General features: G+C 41.5%; 2 protein-coding genes across 2 annotated transcripts in view; both read left to right on the forward strand.

Annotated features, from left to right (window-relative positions):
* Positions 1–16,144, forward strand: part of LOC125271081 (protein NLRC3-like) — a 42,086-nt gene that overhangs the window by 15,289 nt on the left and 10,653 nt on the right.
* LOC125271102 lies at positions 8,533–14,632 on the forward strand. The gene is made up of 2 exons (XM_048195071.1): positions 8,533–11,351; positions 11,664–14,632. Exon 2 carries the CDS (start codon positions 12,686–12,688, stop codon positions 14,630–14,632), a length of 1,947 nt encoding a protein of 648 aa, XP_048051028.1. The 5' UTR covers positions 8,533–11,351; positions 11,664–12,685.

A 16,144-nucleotide genomic window follows, 5' to 3' on the forward strand; every position in this document is an offset into this window, starting at 1 on the left:
CCTTCTTTCTTCAGTCGAAAAGAAATTAAGGTTTTTGATGAAAACATTCCAGGATTTTTCTCCATATAGTGGACTTCAATAGACCCCAAACGGATGAAGGTCAAAATTACAGTTTTAGTGCAGCTTCAAAGCGTTCTATACGATCCCAAACAAGAAATAAGGGTCTTATCTAGAGAAACCATCACTCATTTTCTCATTAAAAATTATATATGTTTTAACCAGAAATGCTCATCTTGAACTAGCTCTCTTCTTATTATTCTCTATTAGAATTCCAGCAGTGTAGATGCTGCTAAGTGTATTACTGCCCTCCACAGGTCAAAGTTTTAACTAGTTGTTATATACTTCCATATTGTATATGACAATTTAGTTCAAACTAGTTCAAAATGAGCATTTATGGTTAAAACGTATATAACTTTTCTTTTCTTTTTTTTTTTTAGAAAATGAGTAATGGTTTCTCCAGATAAGACCCTTATTTCTCATCTGGGATCGTGTAGAATGCTTTAAAGATGCAATGAAGCTGTAATTTTGACCTTCAACCATTTGGGGTCCATTGAAGCCTACTATATGGAAAAAATCCTGGAATGTTTTCATCAAAAACCTTAATTTCTTTTCAACTGAAGAAAGAAGGACATGGACATCTTGGTTGACATGGGGGTTCAAGTTCAAGTTCAAGACTTTTGTTCGTCACATACATGGTTATATGGAGAACATATGTAGCAGTGAAATGTAAAACAGGTCCACTCCATAGACAATAAAAATATTAAGAATACAAACACAAGAAAATTATACAAAATAATAAGATATGAAAAAGGATAAAAATAATGAGATTATAAAATAAAATATGCAGTACAGTATACTATAGACTTAACCCTCTGGAGTCTGAGGCTGATTTGGAGCCTGGAGAAGTTTTGACATGCCCTGACATTTGTGCTTTTTTCAATTGTTCATAAACATATTAATGACAAATGTGTCATTACACTGTATTCAGCACAAACTAGGCTACCATAATATGTGAGGAACATGTATGTACATGTTTGTGTTTTTGAAGAATTAATGTTTATGCATGGTTATTGAAAAAACAAAAAACTTAAGTCACTGAAATAAGGCCAAAAAAAGTATATTAAATCTGTGTTCACAAGACTTCTGGGTATTGGAGGTTGTAGACTAGAGTTTTTGCTTCAAAATTATGTAAAAAATATGCTGACTACTCTTTCATTTATAACAATATATTGGCTGTGAAAAAACCCTCTGTGATCATTTCTCAAGCTCATCATGGTGTATATCAAACATACACAAAAAACAGCAATACTGTGAAATATTATTACAATTTAAAATAATGGTATTCTATTATATACGTTAAAATATAATGTATTTCTGTGATGCAAAGTGTCTGAACAGTTATGTTACCTCTATGGCATTTCATATAGGCTTTTAGCTTAAAAGCATGCACATTTGGAGAAATATTGATGGATTCTCACATGTTTATGTAAATTTTCTATACAGAGGAGTAATATTTATTCATTATTTATTGTCATCACTATGAACACTGGATACTGTGTTTTCAATTCATACTTGCAGCCGGAGGGCGCTCTGTGCATTTTTAGTCCACAAATTCATCTAAAGAAGAACAGGAACCAGGAACTAACGGCATGTCTTCTAGAGGTCACTAACCATGGTGTTAACATCCAGATAAACACTTTTCAAGACAATAAATACACGATTGAGGTGATGCATACAAGTATTGAGTCAGAATTTGCCTCAGAATAGCGCTGGCTCAGTGGGCGTGGCCGCATTAGCGGATAATGAGCTGAATCACGGACTTCTGACATGGCTCTCTTTTCATACAGATTACATAAACACAGAATGTTTGTTTTCTTGACTTACACGATTTAAAACCTGACATTTAATAATTTCTTTAGACATAAGTCTAATTTTTTTGTCATTAGTATTCACTAAGTTACAGTTCATTTTCTGAGAACTATCAGATTGGACTTCGTTCAGAGGGAGACGAGAGATCACGCATCATGTTACTTTTCTTTATTTTACAAAAAGCACAACATTGTGTTTTACTCTGAGTGTACACAAATAAAAGAAGACATTCTATAGTTTCAATTGATATATTACTTATGTCTCTATGACAAAAAATGACGGAGTATTTTAAGTCTGTTTTGCTGCAATGTGAAAAAAATCCTGCAAAACGCGCCAGCGCGTTACCCGACTCCAGAGAGTTAATAAATATTATCATGAGCAAGAATGTACAAAAACAGAATGTGCAACAGGTTGTACAGGGTATTTACACAGCAGCATTAGAAGTAAAAAAAACTTCAATAAATAAGAAAAGAATATGTAATTTTATAAAAATTACTGTATTCAAGTGTCAATGTCAGTATATTACTGATAATAAATTACAGTCGTATACAAGAAAGTGAGTTTAAATTTAGAAGCCTGATGGCCTGAGGGAAAAAGCTCCTCATAAGTCTCTCAGTTCCCTTTCAGTCGGTCACGTTCGACGTACGTCAGTAGTGACCGACGAATTGGGATATCGCTTAGAGAGCCCTATCAGCTTCGTGTAAACTAAAACAAGCCAATGGAATTGGCGTGCGATATTTGCATAATGCGCACCGCCCCCGACAGGTGTATATAAATAGGAAGCAGATGCAATCGCACTCTGTCTTTCGCTTCGGAGCCATTCAGTGGTGTCCTGTTTAAGAAGACTGTTTGTGTGAACTAAACTGCCTCGAAGAGGATTCACAGCAAGCCGTGTGTGCCGGTGTAACGGTGCTACAGCGAGGTCGCGAGCTCCCGAGGATCCGAGCTATAGCTCTCAACTGCTGTTTTCACAGCACACGCCTAGAGTGAAAGTGTGTGTGTTGCGATTTGGGCCGGTTCCTCGGTGTGTCCAGGGAGTGGTGTACCTGGCACATCGCGTCACTCCCTGTGTGCTTCGGCACGAGCGAGTTGACTGTTTTCCCCTTCTAAAAGAGCTTTACAGACGAACCCTGACAGTATGTCATTTCGTCTGTGCGTTAATGGGTGCGGTCGTTCCCTGGTCCCTGCTGATGGGCACAATCGTTGCATCTCGTGTTTGGGCATTCAGCACGCTGAAGCAGCTTTTGTGAATGGTTCATGTTCCCATTGCGGGAACATGACTATCGCGGTGCTGAGGTCGAGACTCTCCTTCCTGAAGTCTCAGGAAGCGGGGGCCCCCTCCCCTGTGCCCCGTTCGACCGTCTTTTCCGGCCCGGGCCGGAATGACGGTTCGGCGGTGTATAGGAAGGGTGACCTGAGGATTATGGTCAGGGCTTCCCCGCCGAGCGGAAACGCTCCTCGGGCCCCTGCCGCCTCATCAGCACCGCAACCCATCATGCCACCGTTGGTTTCCGCTGGGCCCTCTACGGACTGTCCAGCCGTTACCTTTGGTGTGCCGGCGGCGGATCGGATGTCGACCGCTGCATCGGAAGGTGAGCCTGAGTTCTCGGGGGAGGAAGATCCGGACGCGCTGCCGCCCGGGACGGTAGCGTTGCCCGAGTCGGATCCCGAGCTCACGGCTGTGCTCTCCCGGGCCGCCTTGTGCGTCGGGCTTGAGTGGAACCCTCCACCCTGTCCCGGCCCATCTCGGTTGGACGATTGGTACTTGGGGGGGGGTCGCGCTGGTCAAATCCAGCGTCCCGCCCCAATGCCTTTCTTCCCGGAAGTACACGATGAGGTGACCAGGTCTTGGCAAGCTCCGTATGGGACTCGTACAGGGCCTGGTCCCTCGTCCGCCTTCACCTCCCTGGACGGCGGGGAAGCCAGGGGATACGCGAAGATCCCGCCAGTCGAGCGGTCTGTTGCGATGCAGTTGTGTCCAACGGCCGCTGGCTGGCGCGGTGAGCCGCGTCTCCCGTCCCAGGCCTGTGAATTCTCAGCCGGTCTGACTGAGAAAGCTTACAGTGCCTGTGGTCTGCAACAATGCTTAGGTAGGTGGTACGTGTCAAAGTAACATTCACATGGATATCAGGACCCAAGGTTTCCCAGCAGAACATTGCCCAAAGCATCACACTGCCTCTATCTGCTTGTCTTCTTCCCCTAGTTCATCCTGGTGCCATACGTTTCTCAGGTAAGTGCACTCGGCCATCCATGTGATGTAAAAGAAAACGTGATTCATCAGACTAGACCACCTTCTTCCTTTGCTCCGTGGTCCGGTTTTGATGCTCACGTGCCCACTGTTGGCGCTTTGGTGGTGGACTGGGTTCAGCGTGGGCACCCTTACTGGTCTGCAGCTATGCAGCTCCATACGCAACAAACTACAATGCACTATGTATTCTGACACCGTTCTATCAGAACCAGCATTAATTCCTTAAGCAATTTGAGCTACAGTAGCTTGTCTGTTTGATCGGGCCACACGGGCCAGACTTCACTCCCCACATGCATCAATGAGCCTTGGCTGCCCATGACCCTGTCACCGCTTCACCACTGTCCCTTCCTTGGACCACTTTTGACAGATACTGACCACTGAAGACCAGGAACACCCAACAAGAGCTGCAGTTTTTGAGATGCTCTGACCCAGTTGTTTAGCCGACACAATTTGGCCTTTGTCAAACTTGCTCAAATTTCAAACACATCAACTTTTAGGACAAAATGTTCATTTGCTGCCTAATATATCCCACCCACTAACATGTGCCGTGATGAAGATATAATCAGTATTATTCACTTCACTTGTCAGTGGTCATAATGTTATGCCTGATCGTTTTATATTCATGCAACAAAATATTCTGTGTTCCATGAAACTTTTGTGAAAATTATCAAAAAAGCTGACGGGGAAAAAGTTAATGAACGTTTAATAAGCACCTTCATGCGAACGTCCAGTATCCGCAATCTTCTTGAACAAACACTTACTACAGTTAAATGTTAGAAATTATTAAAGATATTATTGGGAAGTTAAGTGTTAAATTGACCAATTTAAAGAACTAAAAGCTAGGAAGCCTAAGGGATCTATATAAATTTACATCATACTGTACTCAAAAATGTCACAATCCTCCCCGTTTGTCTAGGGGTAGGAGAGGATGTAACAATAAATGTAAATTATAAGAAATAATAATAATAAATATAACGAAAAAGACTGATGGTCACTTCAATCCCCTGATCCAGATAAGGAACAAAACACAAAATTAGGCAAATAACTCTTAATTTATTTGATAACAATTCAAAGATAACAACAAAAAGAAAAAGAATGGAAGCAAATCACGCTGGGGTTGCAGTATTCTAACGTAAGATGAAGGAGATATCTTCAAGAACTTTTAATGGAACAATCTGAACAAGGAACAGGGAAAATAACCAGGAAAACAAACTACAAACACCACCTAACGTTACACAAAGCTAAACAAAGGACAGACAGAAACTGAGAGCTTAAATATGAGAACAGACGACTAAAAGAGACTAATTAACTAGACACACCTGAACTGAGGACACTAATCAAATCAGTAACCTGGAAAACAAACAGGCAGGCACACAAGGAGAACTGAAACAGTTAACAAACTAGAAAACTGACTATGAAACGGAAGACTTGAAAATCATGAAAACAAACAAACTCTGACATTGGTAGCATTAAATAACCTACACAAAACAAAATAAATAAACTCTTACCTCACTCCCTGTCTAACATAAAAGCAAAATTCAAAGAAAATGCCACTCTCTCCCTAACTGGTAGCAATATACTTGTAACACGGTTCGTATATATGGAAAGAGGGAGGCGGGAACTGGCCATTGTTTACAAACTTTAATATATAAAATAAACTTACGGACGACTGCCAGCCAAACAAACATAACATAAAGTCCATGCGTGGTCCTCTCTCGTCCTTCACTGTCATCGCTCCACCTTTTGTGCTTCCAGAGCTCCTCTGTGAGAGATACGAGACCGGTGCAACACGCAGCTGATGCTCATTATCACTCCCTGTGCAAAGGATCATGGGGGCCCGAAGTGTCCATCAGTTTTACCCTTCGAAATCCTTCATTCCGAAGGCCCCTTTGAAGAGGCCAGTTTTGAGCACTTTGGTTTTGGAATAACCCTTCAGTATGGTGGCCATGAATATTTTCACTCTAAAGTGCACTTCGGAGGGCGACATATCCCATTTGGAATGCACCTATATACTCCAGAAAGAACATCTGCCATAATGTTCTCCACCACTTTCTTTTGCTGGATATCCAAGTTGTACTCTTGTACACTCAGAGACCACCACAGCAATCATTGGTTGGCACCTGACATACAAGAAAGGAACACTAGGAGGTTATGATAAATATACACTATAATAGGAGTAATACTGCTTCCTAGGTATACATCAAAGTGTTGGCGAGCTAATAATCTCTTTTTCAATTACACTGTAATTCCTTTAGGAACTTACAGAAAAACTTTCTAGAAAAATATGAAGCATGATGTTCAACACAAGCTTGATCTTCCTGCAACAATACTGCTCCAGCAATGTTATCACTCGCATCCACCTGCAACTTAAAAGGTTTCTTAACCCTCTGGGGTCTGAGGATTTTTGTAGCCCTGGAGAAATTTTGACATGCCCAGACATTTGTGCTTTTTTCAGTTGTTCATAAACATATTAATGGCAAAAGTGTTATTACACTGTATTCAGCACTACTAGGCTACCATAATATGTGAGCAAAATGTATGTACATGTTTGTATTTTTGAGGGAATACAAGACTTCTGGGTATTGGAGGTTGTAGACTAGAGTTTTTGCTTATAATTGTTGTAAAAATGATCCTGCCTACTCATTCATATAAAACAATCTAAAGATAAAATAAAATAAATACAATTTTGTAAGACACTTTTTGTCAAGAAAGACAGTATGCGTGGAGGTGTGAATAATCCTGAATGATGCTGTGATTCACACCTGAGAAGACAAAGACCTGCATAATGACCCGCATAATGAGGCTATGTGAGAGAAAACTAAAAAATCTAAGTAGTTTTTTTTTTTGTAGTTTATTCAGAATATAGTTTAGAATATAAATGAGACACATTTTGAGCATACAGTTTTACCTGGAAATAAATCCTGTTCAAAGATATAACATCACTTACCTGGCATTCCAAGGTGTTTGGTGTTTCTTTGCACTGGAGGAAAAAAAAACACCTTTCCTGCTTCCAGTTAGAGATATCACAATTATATTTATTCAGAATGTCCAGTGTGGGCCAATATCTGGTCACTATGATTCTCAAATCTGTGAGATAAAAAAGGCTCTGTGAGCATGCTGATAACAGGATCATATCAGCTATTGTATTAACATTAATGTAATGTCCACTCTTAACAGAAAACATGATTTTTGTGATCTCATGCATGCACATGTTATTGCACATCATGTGAAGAAAGTTTTGTATAGGTCTATAATATTTTAAATTACAGTACCATTCAAAAGATTGGATGCATTACAGTGTTAATTTTGTTAACGAAAACTATGGCGAAAAATGTTTGTTTACAACAATGAGAGACGACACCAATGTCATTTAACAATAACATGACTAAAACAACACGTGCAATATCGTTGATGAAAAAGACAAGACTGAATTGTGGCTAAAAGACAAATTTTGTTTACCAAAATCACTATTTTGAAATAACTTTTTGTTTTTGTCAAAAAAGGAGACAAAACATTACAGACTTTTTTTTACGAGCGTTCATGCTTACTGTTGCCAGATTTCCAGAATTTAAACCCCCAATCAGAGCTTTTCTGTTAAAAGAACACGTTTTACTTCATCTTTGCAATCTGGAAACCTAGCACACCAGCTCTCTCTATACTGAGGATGAAGCGCGGATGATCTGAAAACAGACAAGTAAACTGGAGTTCAACAATCTTCATTTGAGATTTTCTACTTAAATTAAGGTGTCATTCAGTTGGTCTATATTGCACTGTTCGTTTGCTGACTAAATCTGCGACCAAAACTGAATGCATCCATGCCAGCAAATCGCGCTACATTAGTGCTGTTCTCGAAAATATACCTTTGTAAAAGTGTGGCTTTAGCACTTACTAACATGAAGAACAAATATAGACAGACTGCATAGAGATTTAAGATTAAAACTCTCTTCGACACAAAAACATACCCATCTGTGAGTTATTGTTTTTAATGTTGATCATATATACGAGCACGAATACAATGTTTCCCGAATATCCACATGATTTCAAGTATGACATTGATTTTATACAACAGTTCAACAAACAAAAGGGTAATATTAAGTGATGTACATTTTAAACAGTATTGTCAGTATTTTTACTCTATTTTGCAACGAAAGCCACAGAACACACAAGCTGTTACATGAACGAATCTGTGGCTTTGAATGAATCTTCAATGATTCAATGACCCATTCATAAATACAGCCGCTTTCTTTGATACTGAAAGAATGAATGACTCGAAGATTCAATCATAAAAACAGTGACTTACCGCCACCTACTGATGGATTTAATGTAATATTTAAAAGTATCACTTATTTTTTATCATCATTGTATTTATTTATTTTTTCTTTATTTAAAGCATTATTTATTTTATTAAGGTATTATAAAGGTAAAAAATAAAGCACTGGAAAAATCGATTTAAGAAGGCAAATATTGTCCCTTAATGGAAAAGGTGTAACTGCAGTCTAAGTGGAAAAGAGAGGGTATGCAGAAAGGATGTTAAATCCCTCAGGGGGTACAACACTCTAAAAAAGTTTGAGAACCACTGAAAGAGGATATGTAGAATTGCACAAGTGCTACTGCTAAGAGTGCAATGTCAGTACATTCTGTTACCTTGATTCAATTTTTTCATAAGCTTAAATGAATTGGTCTAAAGAGAAGAATTATAATGAGTTTTGTCTAAAGACTACATATAAAATAGCTATCAAAATTAATGTTGGTAACTGTAGTTTGACTAAAAGTAATGACTAAGACTTGACAAAAATGCAATGACTTTTCATCGACTAAAACTAGACTAAAATATGAAAGACAAAAATGACAAAAATGTGACTAAGACTAAAGAGCATTTTCGTCTGAAGATAAAGACCGACAGACACTGTCAGTCCAGGAGAGGGTGGAGTCGTGTTGCATTAATCATGTGCACCCTAGAATTATGCCAGTGGTGGAATTCTCCAGAACCAGGAAGGTGATAGATTCGGTATGCAGTTGTCCCACTTGCAACCGGATGGGTCCCACAGCATGTCCTACATGTTTCCTGTTTAAGGGTTTGCAGATGATCGACTGGACCTCGTAATGAGTCTCAATGGACTTCTTCTTGAGGTTGAGCTGGCAGCAGAGGGAATTGGAGAGTCGACCGAGAGTTGAGGAGAGCGTGTACTGGAAGAGAGATATATGAGGCAGTAAGAATAATTTCAGTAGTGAGGGGCTAAGTATTCACAGACGCTGAATGGATGACACTCACCAGAGGTCTTGGTGGACGAATGGGACAGGCAGTAATAACATGTCCCCCAGTACTGCAGTGTAGACAAAGACCCTGGGTCAGCCTCCTCTGCCGCTCAGCAAATGTCAGGCGAGTGTTGTACAATAGCATGGCCTCTAGTTCTGGAGAGCTGGTAGGTGGTCCCTTCTGGTAGGTGGTGAGAAGCGAGCACTCGTTCCATCCACTGGCTGCTGCTAGGTTTATAATCTTGAGAGCATAATCAGAAATGGACGTTTTTCCTTGAGAAAGATTATATAACTGCTCACCAATTGAAGAATCACTGTCAGGAACCCCAAAAACTTTGCGGAAGTGAGTAGTGAAATTTTTCAGTGTTTGCGTGATGATAACATTCTGATTCCAAATGGTTTGGGCCCAGTGGAGCACTCGCCCCGTCAGCAGGGAGATTATAAAGGCAATCTTGGCTCTTTTGATGGTGAAACGGTGCAATGCATTTCTAGGGCCAGCAAACACTGCAAACGAAATCTGTCGCAATTCTGGATTTCCCACAGGACTGGAAACCACAGGTGATGAAGGAGTGACAGGTGATGCGGAAGTGGTGCCAGAAAGTGCTCGCTTGAGTGCATCCACAACCTCCTGGAATGGATCCGGGGAACTCATCATCAAACTGTATAGGTCTGGTCTTTTCTGTTACAGAACACAGACTCACAACAATGTTGTAATGAATGAGAAACATTATTCGTTGAAGCAGGTAATGAACACAAGTAGGTGAGCATGGTAATTCAAGCAGTAAATGCAATAATGATAGTGTGACGAGCAGGGCGGGCGAGAGCCGTGAGGGAACAGCGCGAGTGTTAACGAGCATCAGCTGCACATTGCACCGGTCTCGACTGTCTCACGGAGGAGCTCCGGAAGCATAAAAGGGGAGCAATGACTGTGAAGGACAAGAGAGAACTAGGCCTGGATTTTATTTTATGTTTTGTTGAGAGACGATGGAAGAATATAGCATAGACAGTCCATAGGTAAGTATAAACAGGTAAGTGAGTCCTTTTCTGATTCGAGACCAGAGAAAGTGCCAGAGTGAAGTGTGTGCTTATATGCTGCTTGTGTGATGAGTTGATGGTGAGGGTGATCAGTATTCTGGTGACATTGATCTCTGTGATTGGGTGGTGATGGAGCCTGGCCGATCTGGCCGACAATAACGAGACTGTGCCCCTAAATAAAAAAATGGTTCTGTGAGCCTTATTCCGCGTGTTTTTTTTAAAAACTCGAGTGGCCCAACCAGACATTGGTGGGCAGAGCTAGTGTAAATAGCGTTTGCCAACAAGGGGCGCTATTTGCACTTAGTTTAAATAGACAGTCAGTTAAAAGATCCATCTCCTTTCATTTCAAAGCAATCCCCGGATCCTGAGACCCACAGTTAAAATTTTGACTTTCCTATTGAGCTATAGGAAATATTTCACCTTTGTGTAACCCGGGTAATCAGGTTACCAGTTGATGATTAGGAAGATGATTTAAAAAATTATTTAAAGAGAGTGAAGAAAAAGGAAAAAAAGAGAAAAGTTCCAGAAGGAAACTCTGTCCAATCACTGCTCTCATTCTAGTGATTGACTCTTCTAAGAGCCAATGTTAGCAGCACCCTCATAAGTCCCGCCCACAGGCTGCGCCGGCGCTGCTGCACTGTCAGTGTGAGAGAGAGTTTCTCCATTTTTTTTCCCGAGAGAGGAGAGGGAATGAGACGAGGCAGCTGCACAAAGCGATTTTTAAACCCTGCCACATTAAATAATACATTTAGAAACTAAAGTGTTCAGATGCAACCGAAAACCCGAATTTCTGAGCTGATACTATAACGTGAAGAGGCTGTCGCCGAGTTAAGAAGCGGATGAGGCGGGGGGCTTGTGAAATAGAGACCGATGCAGACGCACGGAGCATCAAAGTGCCACAATTGAACATCCTTATTTAGAAATATATCAATTCCTTTCCTTGGTGAGTTACAACTTCAAACACTACCTTGATATTAATGCAGAGAAAGTGCTGCGAATTTGATAGAGAGTTGATATGAAGTGTTTATATAGGCCGCGTGCGTGCCGAAGTTGATAGCATATGGGCTAAAGCTAACGCACATGTAAAAATGCTAATGAGTTAAAGAAGTATCATAAAATATGTTATTGAAGTCTCATTGTGTTCAGTAAGTGTTAAAGTGTCAAGTTAATGTATTATCTGAAGTGCACATGTGATTTGATGATGAAATTGTTTGAATTGAACATTAATTATTGTTCTGCCTTGTGTTTCTACAAGGCTGGGTTTTTTGTGAGATTTTAGTTCTTCTGTGACGAGTTTCCTGAATTCATGCTGGATGCACAAAGTGCAATTTGTACATGGCGAGTCGCCCGCGGAACAGTTTTCTTACCTGAATTGCGTTTGAACCACCAAACTGGTAGGAGAATCCTCTTCATTTTGTTTTTTGGAAAAACGGGACCTGAACTCATTGAGAACTGTTATCTTCATTAATTTTCCTCTGGATTCACAATCAAAGGACGTAAACTTTGAACTCGAACCGTTTCAAAAGAATCAACGGTTCTTTGAATTGAGTCATTTAGTCCATAGACTCTAGTTGTTTAACCAATTCACTGGTTCTTGAGTGTTCATTGAGTATTTACACAGCTGAAAAGCTGTTGATTTTCAAAGGGAAAAAGTGATCTATCGAATTTGCAAGATAATTTACTGAATCACATTCTGTATATTGAATCATATTGAGTGTTTATCTGAGTATTTGAATTATTGATTGTAACATTTTGTTGAGAGTACTATTAAGTTACATTTTATTTTATTTCATTTGGGTTACAGACTGTTCAAATATTTTCTATTCAAAGATTCTTTATTTGATTTTCCTTGCTATGTCAATCGCATGACAGTTGTTTCAACTGAGTTGAACTGTTTAACCTGCTAATTTCAAGTGCCTAGAAAGTTCCAAAGAGTGATAAGATGAAACATTGTAATTAATTTTACACTGTCAGATTGTAATCATATGCAATTCATTTATTCAAAGAAAAACAAGAAAACCATTTTCCAATATAAAATCCAGCTTTATTCAGTTAAGAGGCTCAGTGTTGGTCGTTCACTCACCTGCTGTTACTTTCCTCTCTCCAGTAGTCGCACTTTTCTTCTGATCAATTGGCCCATATCAAATATTATACTAGTGTGACACGCTAAACACGTTACGCGCTACAGAATTTGGCGAGCCAGCCAGGAGAGAGGGCGCAGCAGTTACTGAGGTGAATAATCATTAAAATAAGCACATACAGTGAACTAGACAAAAAATGGATGTTGTGGAACGAGAAAATGTCAATGTGCAAAATGCAGTGATTGTTAGTGGCATAACATTAACTGAACTGGATGAAGCTCTAGAAACATATCTGCAGAAGTTTGGCTCTATTCGACAAAATTTATTAATTGATGACCCACACTCAGAGTTTCATCGTAACGCAGTAATAGAGTTCTCGCACAATTCTGCTATGTCCAATCTTGAGCCTCAGCTACCTCTAACCATCATAAGTCCCATTGATGCAGACACAGTGTTCCATGTGCGCACACTGAGTAGCGTGTATACCCCTACGGCTAGTAGCGCCACCACAAGTTACTTGGAGAAACTGCAGGCAATAGCAAATGCTAATGGAGAATCCCTTCAGGATGTGCTCCAAAGAGAGTTGAATAAGATGAGTAAAATTAGAACTTCAGTTGATGCATCACCCAGAACAGAGCCTGAGACAGAGCACCGCCCTAGTAAATCAAGCTTTGTGACACATGCCACCACTAGCACTCCTCAGCACTCAGGAAGCAAATCACCACCTCAACAGAGAACAGAGTTTGCTGCAGAGATACTGACTCACCCTCAAAAAAATAACGAACCCAAAAACCCAGCCAAGGAAGCAATGGGTGCTGCATCACCGCACTGCTCAGGGGACCTTGATGACAGCACTACTGAGACAATATCTGTGAAATTTCCCGTGTCTGCTATGCACCCCCCAGGCGTCCAGAGGGTAGTGATGGAACATATTGTGAAGACAAGTGATACTGTGTCCCCGCACAATACCCCATTTCGCCTAAAAGCTTTTTCTGGAAGGAGCCCCCGCCCAAGTAACGAGCCTGACTTCGACACCTGGCGGGCAAGTGTTGATTACCTGTTAAATGATCCATCCCTTCCAGAGTCACACAAGACACGCAAAATTATAGATAGCCTGTTACCACCAGCCTCAGACATTATCAAACATGTGAGCCCACTTGCCCCCTCGTCAGAGTGCCTTAAGCTGCTGGAGTCAGTCTACGGTTCAGTAGAAGATGGAGACGAATTGTTAGCCAAATTCATAAGCACTCTTCAGAATCCTGGCGAAAAGTCATCCGTCTACCTCCATAGATTGCATGTCGTCCTGAGTGCTACCATCAGGCGGGGCGGAGTTGCAGAAAATGAACGAGACCGATGTCTGCTAAAGCAGTTCTGCCGTGGCTGCTGGGACAATACCCTGATTGCCGACTTGCAGCTCGAAAAGAGAAAATCAGACCCACCTCCTTTCGCTGAGTTAGCAATACTTATCCGTACAGCTGAAGAAAAGCAAACATCAAAGGAGGAGAGAATGAGGAAGCATCTTGGTGTAGGCAAACACCCACCAGCCCCACTCAAACTGCGAGCTGCAGCCCACCAACAGTCTGCTTATCCTTGTAACGCAGTAGAGGAGGATGTTAACAATTCTCTAGCCCCTGCCACTCCCAAGCAGAAAGCCCCTAAGCAGAAAATTAAAACTCAGTACCCTGAGATGTCTGAAGTAGACATTCTGAAGAAAGAGATTGTAGCTCTCCAAAGCCAAGTTGCAGCCATTAAAACAGCTACTAACCAGGAAGTGAGAGAGCAAGCAGGGACAAGTGATCTTCAGGGACTGAAAGAACAGATAGCAGAGCTTAAAGTCCAAGTTGCTGCTTCTGGAGTGCAGAGAAACCCATCTGAAAGATTCTTCAGTCATAGAGAGAACCTGAGTAAACCTGGTGCCAGTGAAATCAGCAGAGACAGAAATGGGAGATCAAAGCACACAGAGATTAGAATCAATCGGCCTCGGCCATGGTATTGCTTCCGCTGTGGAGATGACGGCCATCTAGCCATCAACTGTGAAAATCCCCCAAATCTCTCTAGAGTTGAAGAAAAGAGAAGAAAGCTGAGGGAAAAGCAGGCTGAGTGGGATCTCCAACATGGATCCACCACAGAGTCTTTAAATTGAAGGCAGTCTCTGTCACAGGGCTGACGGGGACTGAGAAAAACAAACAATGCCCTAAGCATCGACGAGTGTTTAACAAGCAAGCTGACATCAGAAACTTCCTTAAGTTACCAGCTGGACTGGTAGGAATGAAATGCACTGCACAAATCAAAGTTGAAGGGAAGAAAGTGAACTGCTTGTTGGACACAGGATCTCAGGTAACAACAATTCCCCTGTCTTTCTACAACAGTCACTTGTCGCAGCATCCCATGCAGCCGTTGAACCACCTGTTAGAAGTTGAAGGGGCAAATGGAAAGGCTGTTCCCTATTTGGGATATGTTGAATTGACTTTGAAGTTTCCTCAGGAGTTCCTAGGAATTGAAGCTGAAGTTCCAACGTTGGCCCTAGTTGTCCCAGATCTGACGTATGCACCCCAAATCCTCATTGGTACCAACACCTTGGACGTCCTGTACGCTGATCATGCAAAAGCGACCATGCCCCGAGTTGAGTCATATCACCATGGGTATCGAGCTGTAATAAGAGTCTTAGAAGCAAGACGCCGACAAGCTGGTGCGAGTGTCTTGGGCCAAGTGAAAGTGAAGGGGGGCATGCCTGAAGTTGTAACGGCTGGAAGTACTGTAGTTCTCGATGGCTGTGTCAACATCATTGGGCCATTGACAGAGACCTGTGTGACTGTAGAACCAGCAATGCCATCTTTCTTGCCTGGCGGCCTGCTAGTGGCTAGTAGTCTGCACTCCTTACCTCCGAAACGCAGTGTCCAAATACCAGTGGTACTGAAGAATGAGACGCAGACTGATTTAATAATACCTCCAAGAGCGGTACTGGCCGAAGTGCATGCTGTCCGGCATGTGATTGAAGGAAGACACCCTATGAGTGCTCCTGAGCATAAAACCGTGAATCCTTCACAAGTTAAGGTTGTTCCTGATTTCGGTGACTCTCCCTTGTCAAGTGAATGGAAGGAGAGGATAATGGATCTAGTGAACTCCATGCCAGATGTTTTTGCACTGCATGACTTGGATTACGGCCATACTGATAAGGTGAAACACCGTATCAATCTTAATGACAACACACCCTTCAAGCAGCGTGCTAGGCCTATCCACCCGCAAGATGTGGATGCAGTAAGAAGGCATCTCAAAGAACTTTTCGACGCAGGTGTCATCAGAGAATCGGAGTCTCCCTTTGCCTCTCCAATAGTAGTGGTAAAGAAGAAGAACAATGATGTACGTCTCTGCATTGATTTTAGGAAGTTGAATTCACAGACCATAAAAGATGCGTATGCTCTGCCAAATTTGGAAGAAGCCTTCTCAGTTCTATCTGGCTCCAAGTGGTTTTCTGTCCTCGACTTAAAGTCAGGCTTCTATCAGATCGAGATGGAAGAGGCTGATAAACAGAAAACCGCATTCGTCTGTCCTTTAGGGTTCTATGAATTTAATCGAATGCCGCAGGGGGTCATAAATGCGCCAAGTTCATTTCAAAGACTAATGGAGCGGTGCATGGGTGATCTTAACAGGAGAG

The sequence above is a fragment of the Megalobrama amblycephala genome, linkage group LG7 (genome assembly GCF_018812025.1).
Source record: "Megalobrama amblycephala isolate DHTTF-2021 linkage group LG7, ASM1881202v1, whole genome shotgun sequence".
Classification (NCBI taxonomy): domain Eukaryota; kingdom Metazoa; phylum Chordata; class Actinopteri; order Cypriniformes; family Xenocyprididae; genus Megalobrama; species Megalobrama amblycephala.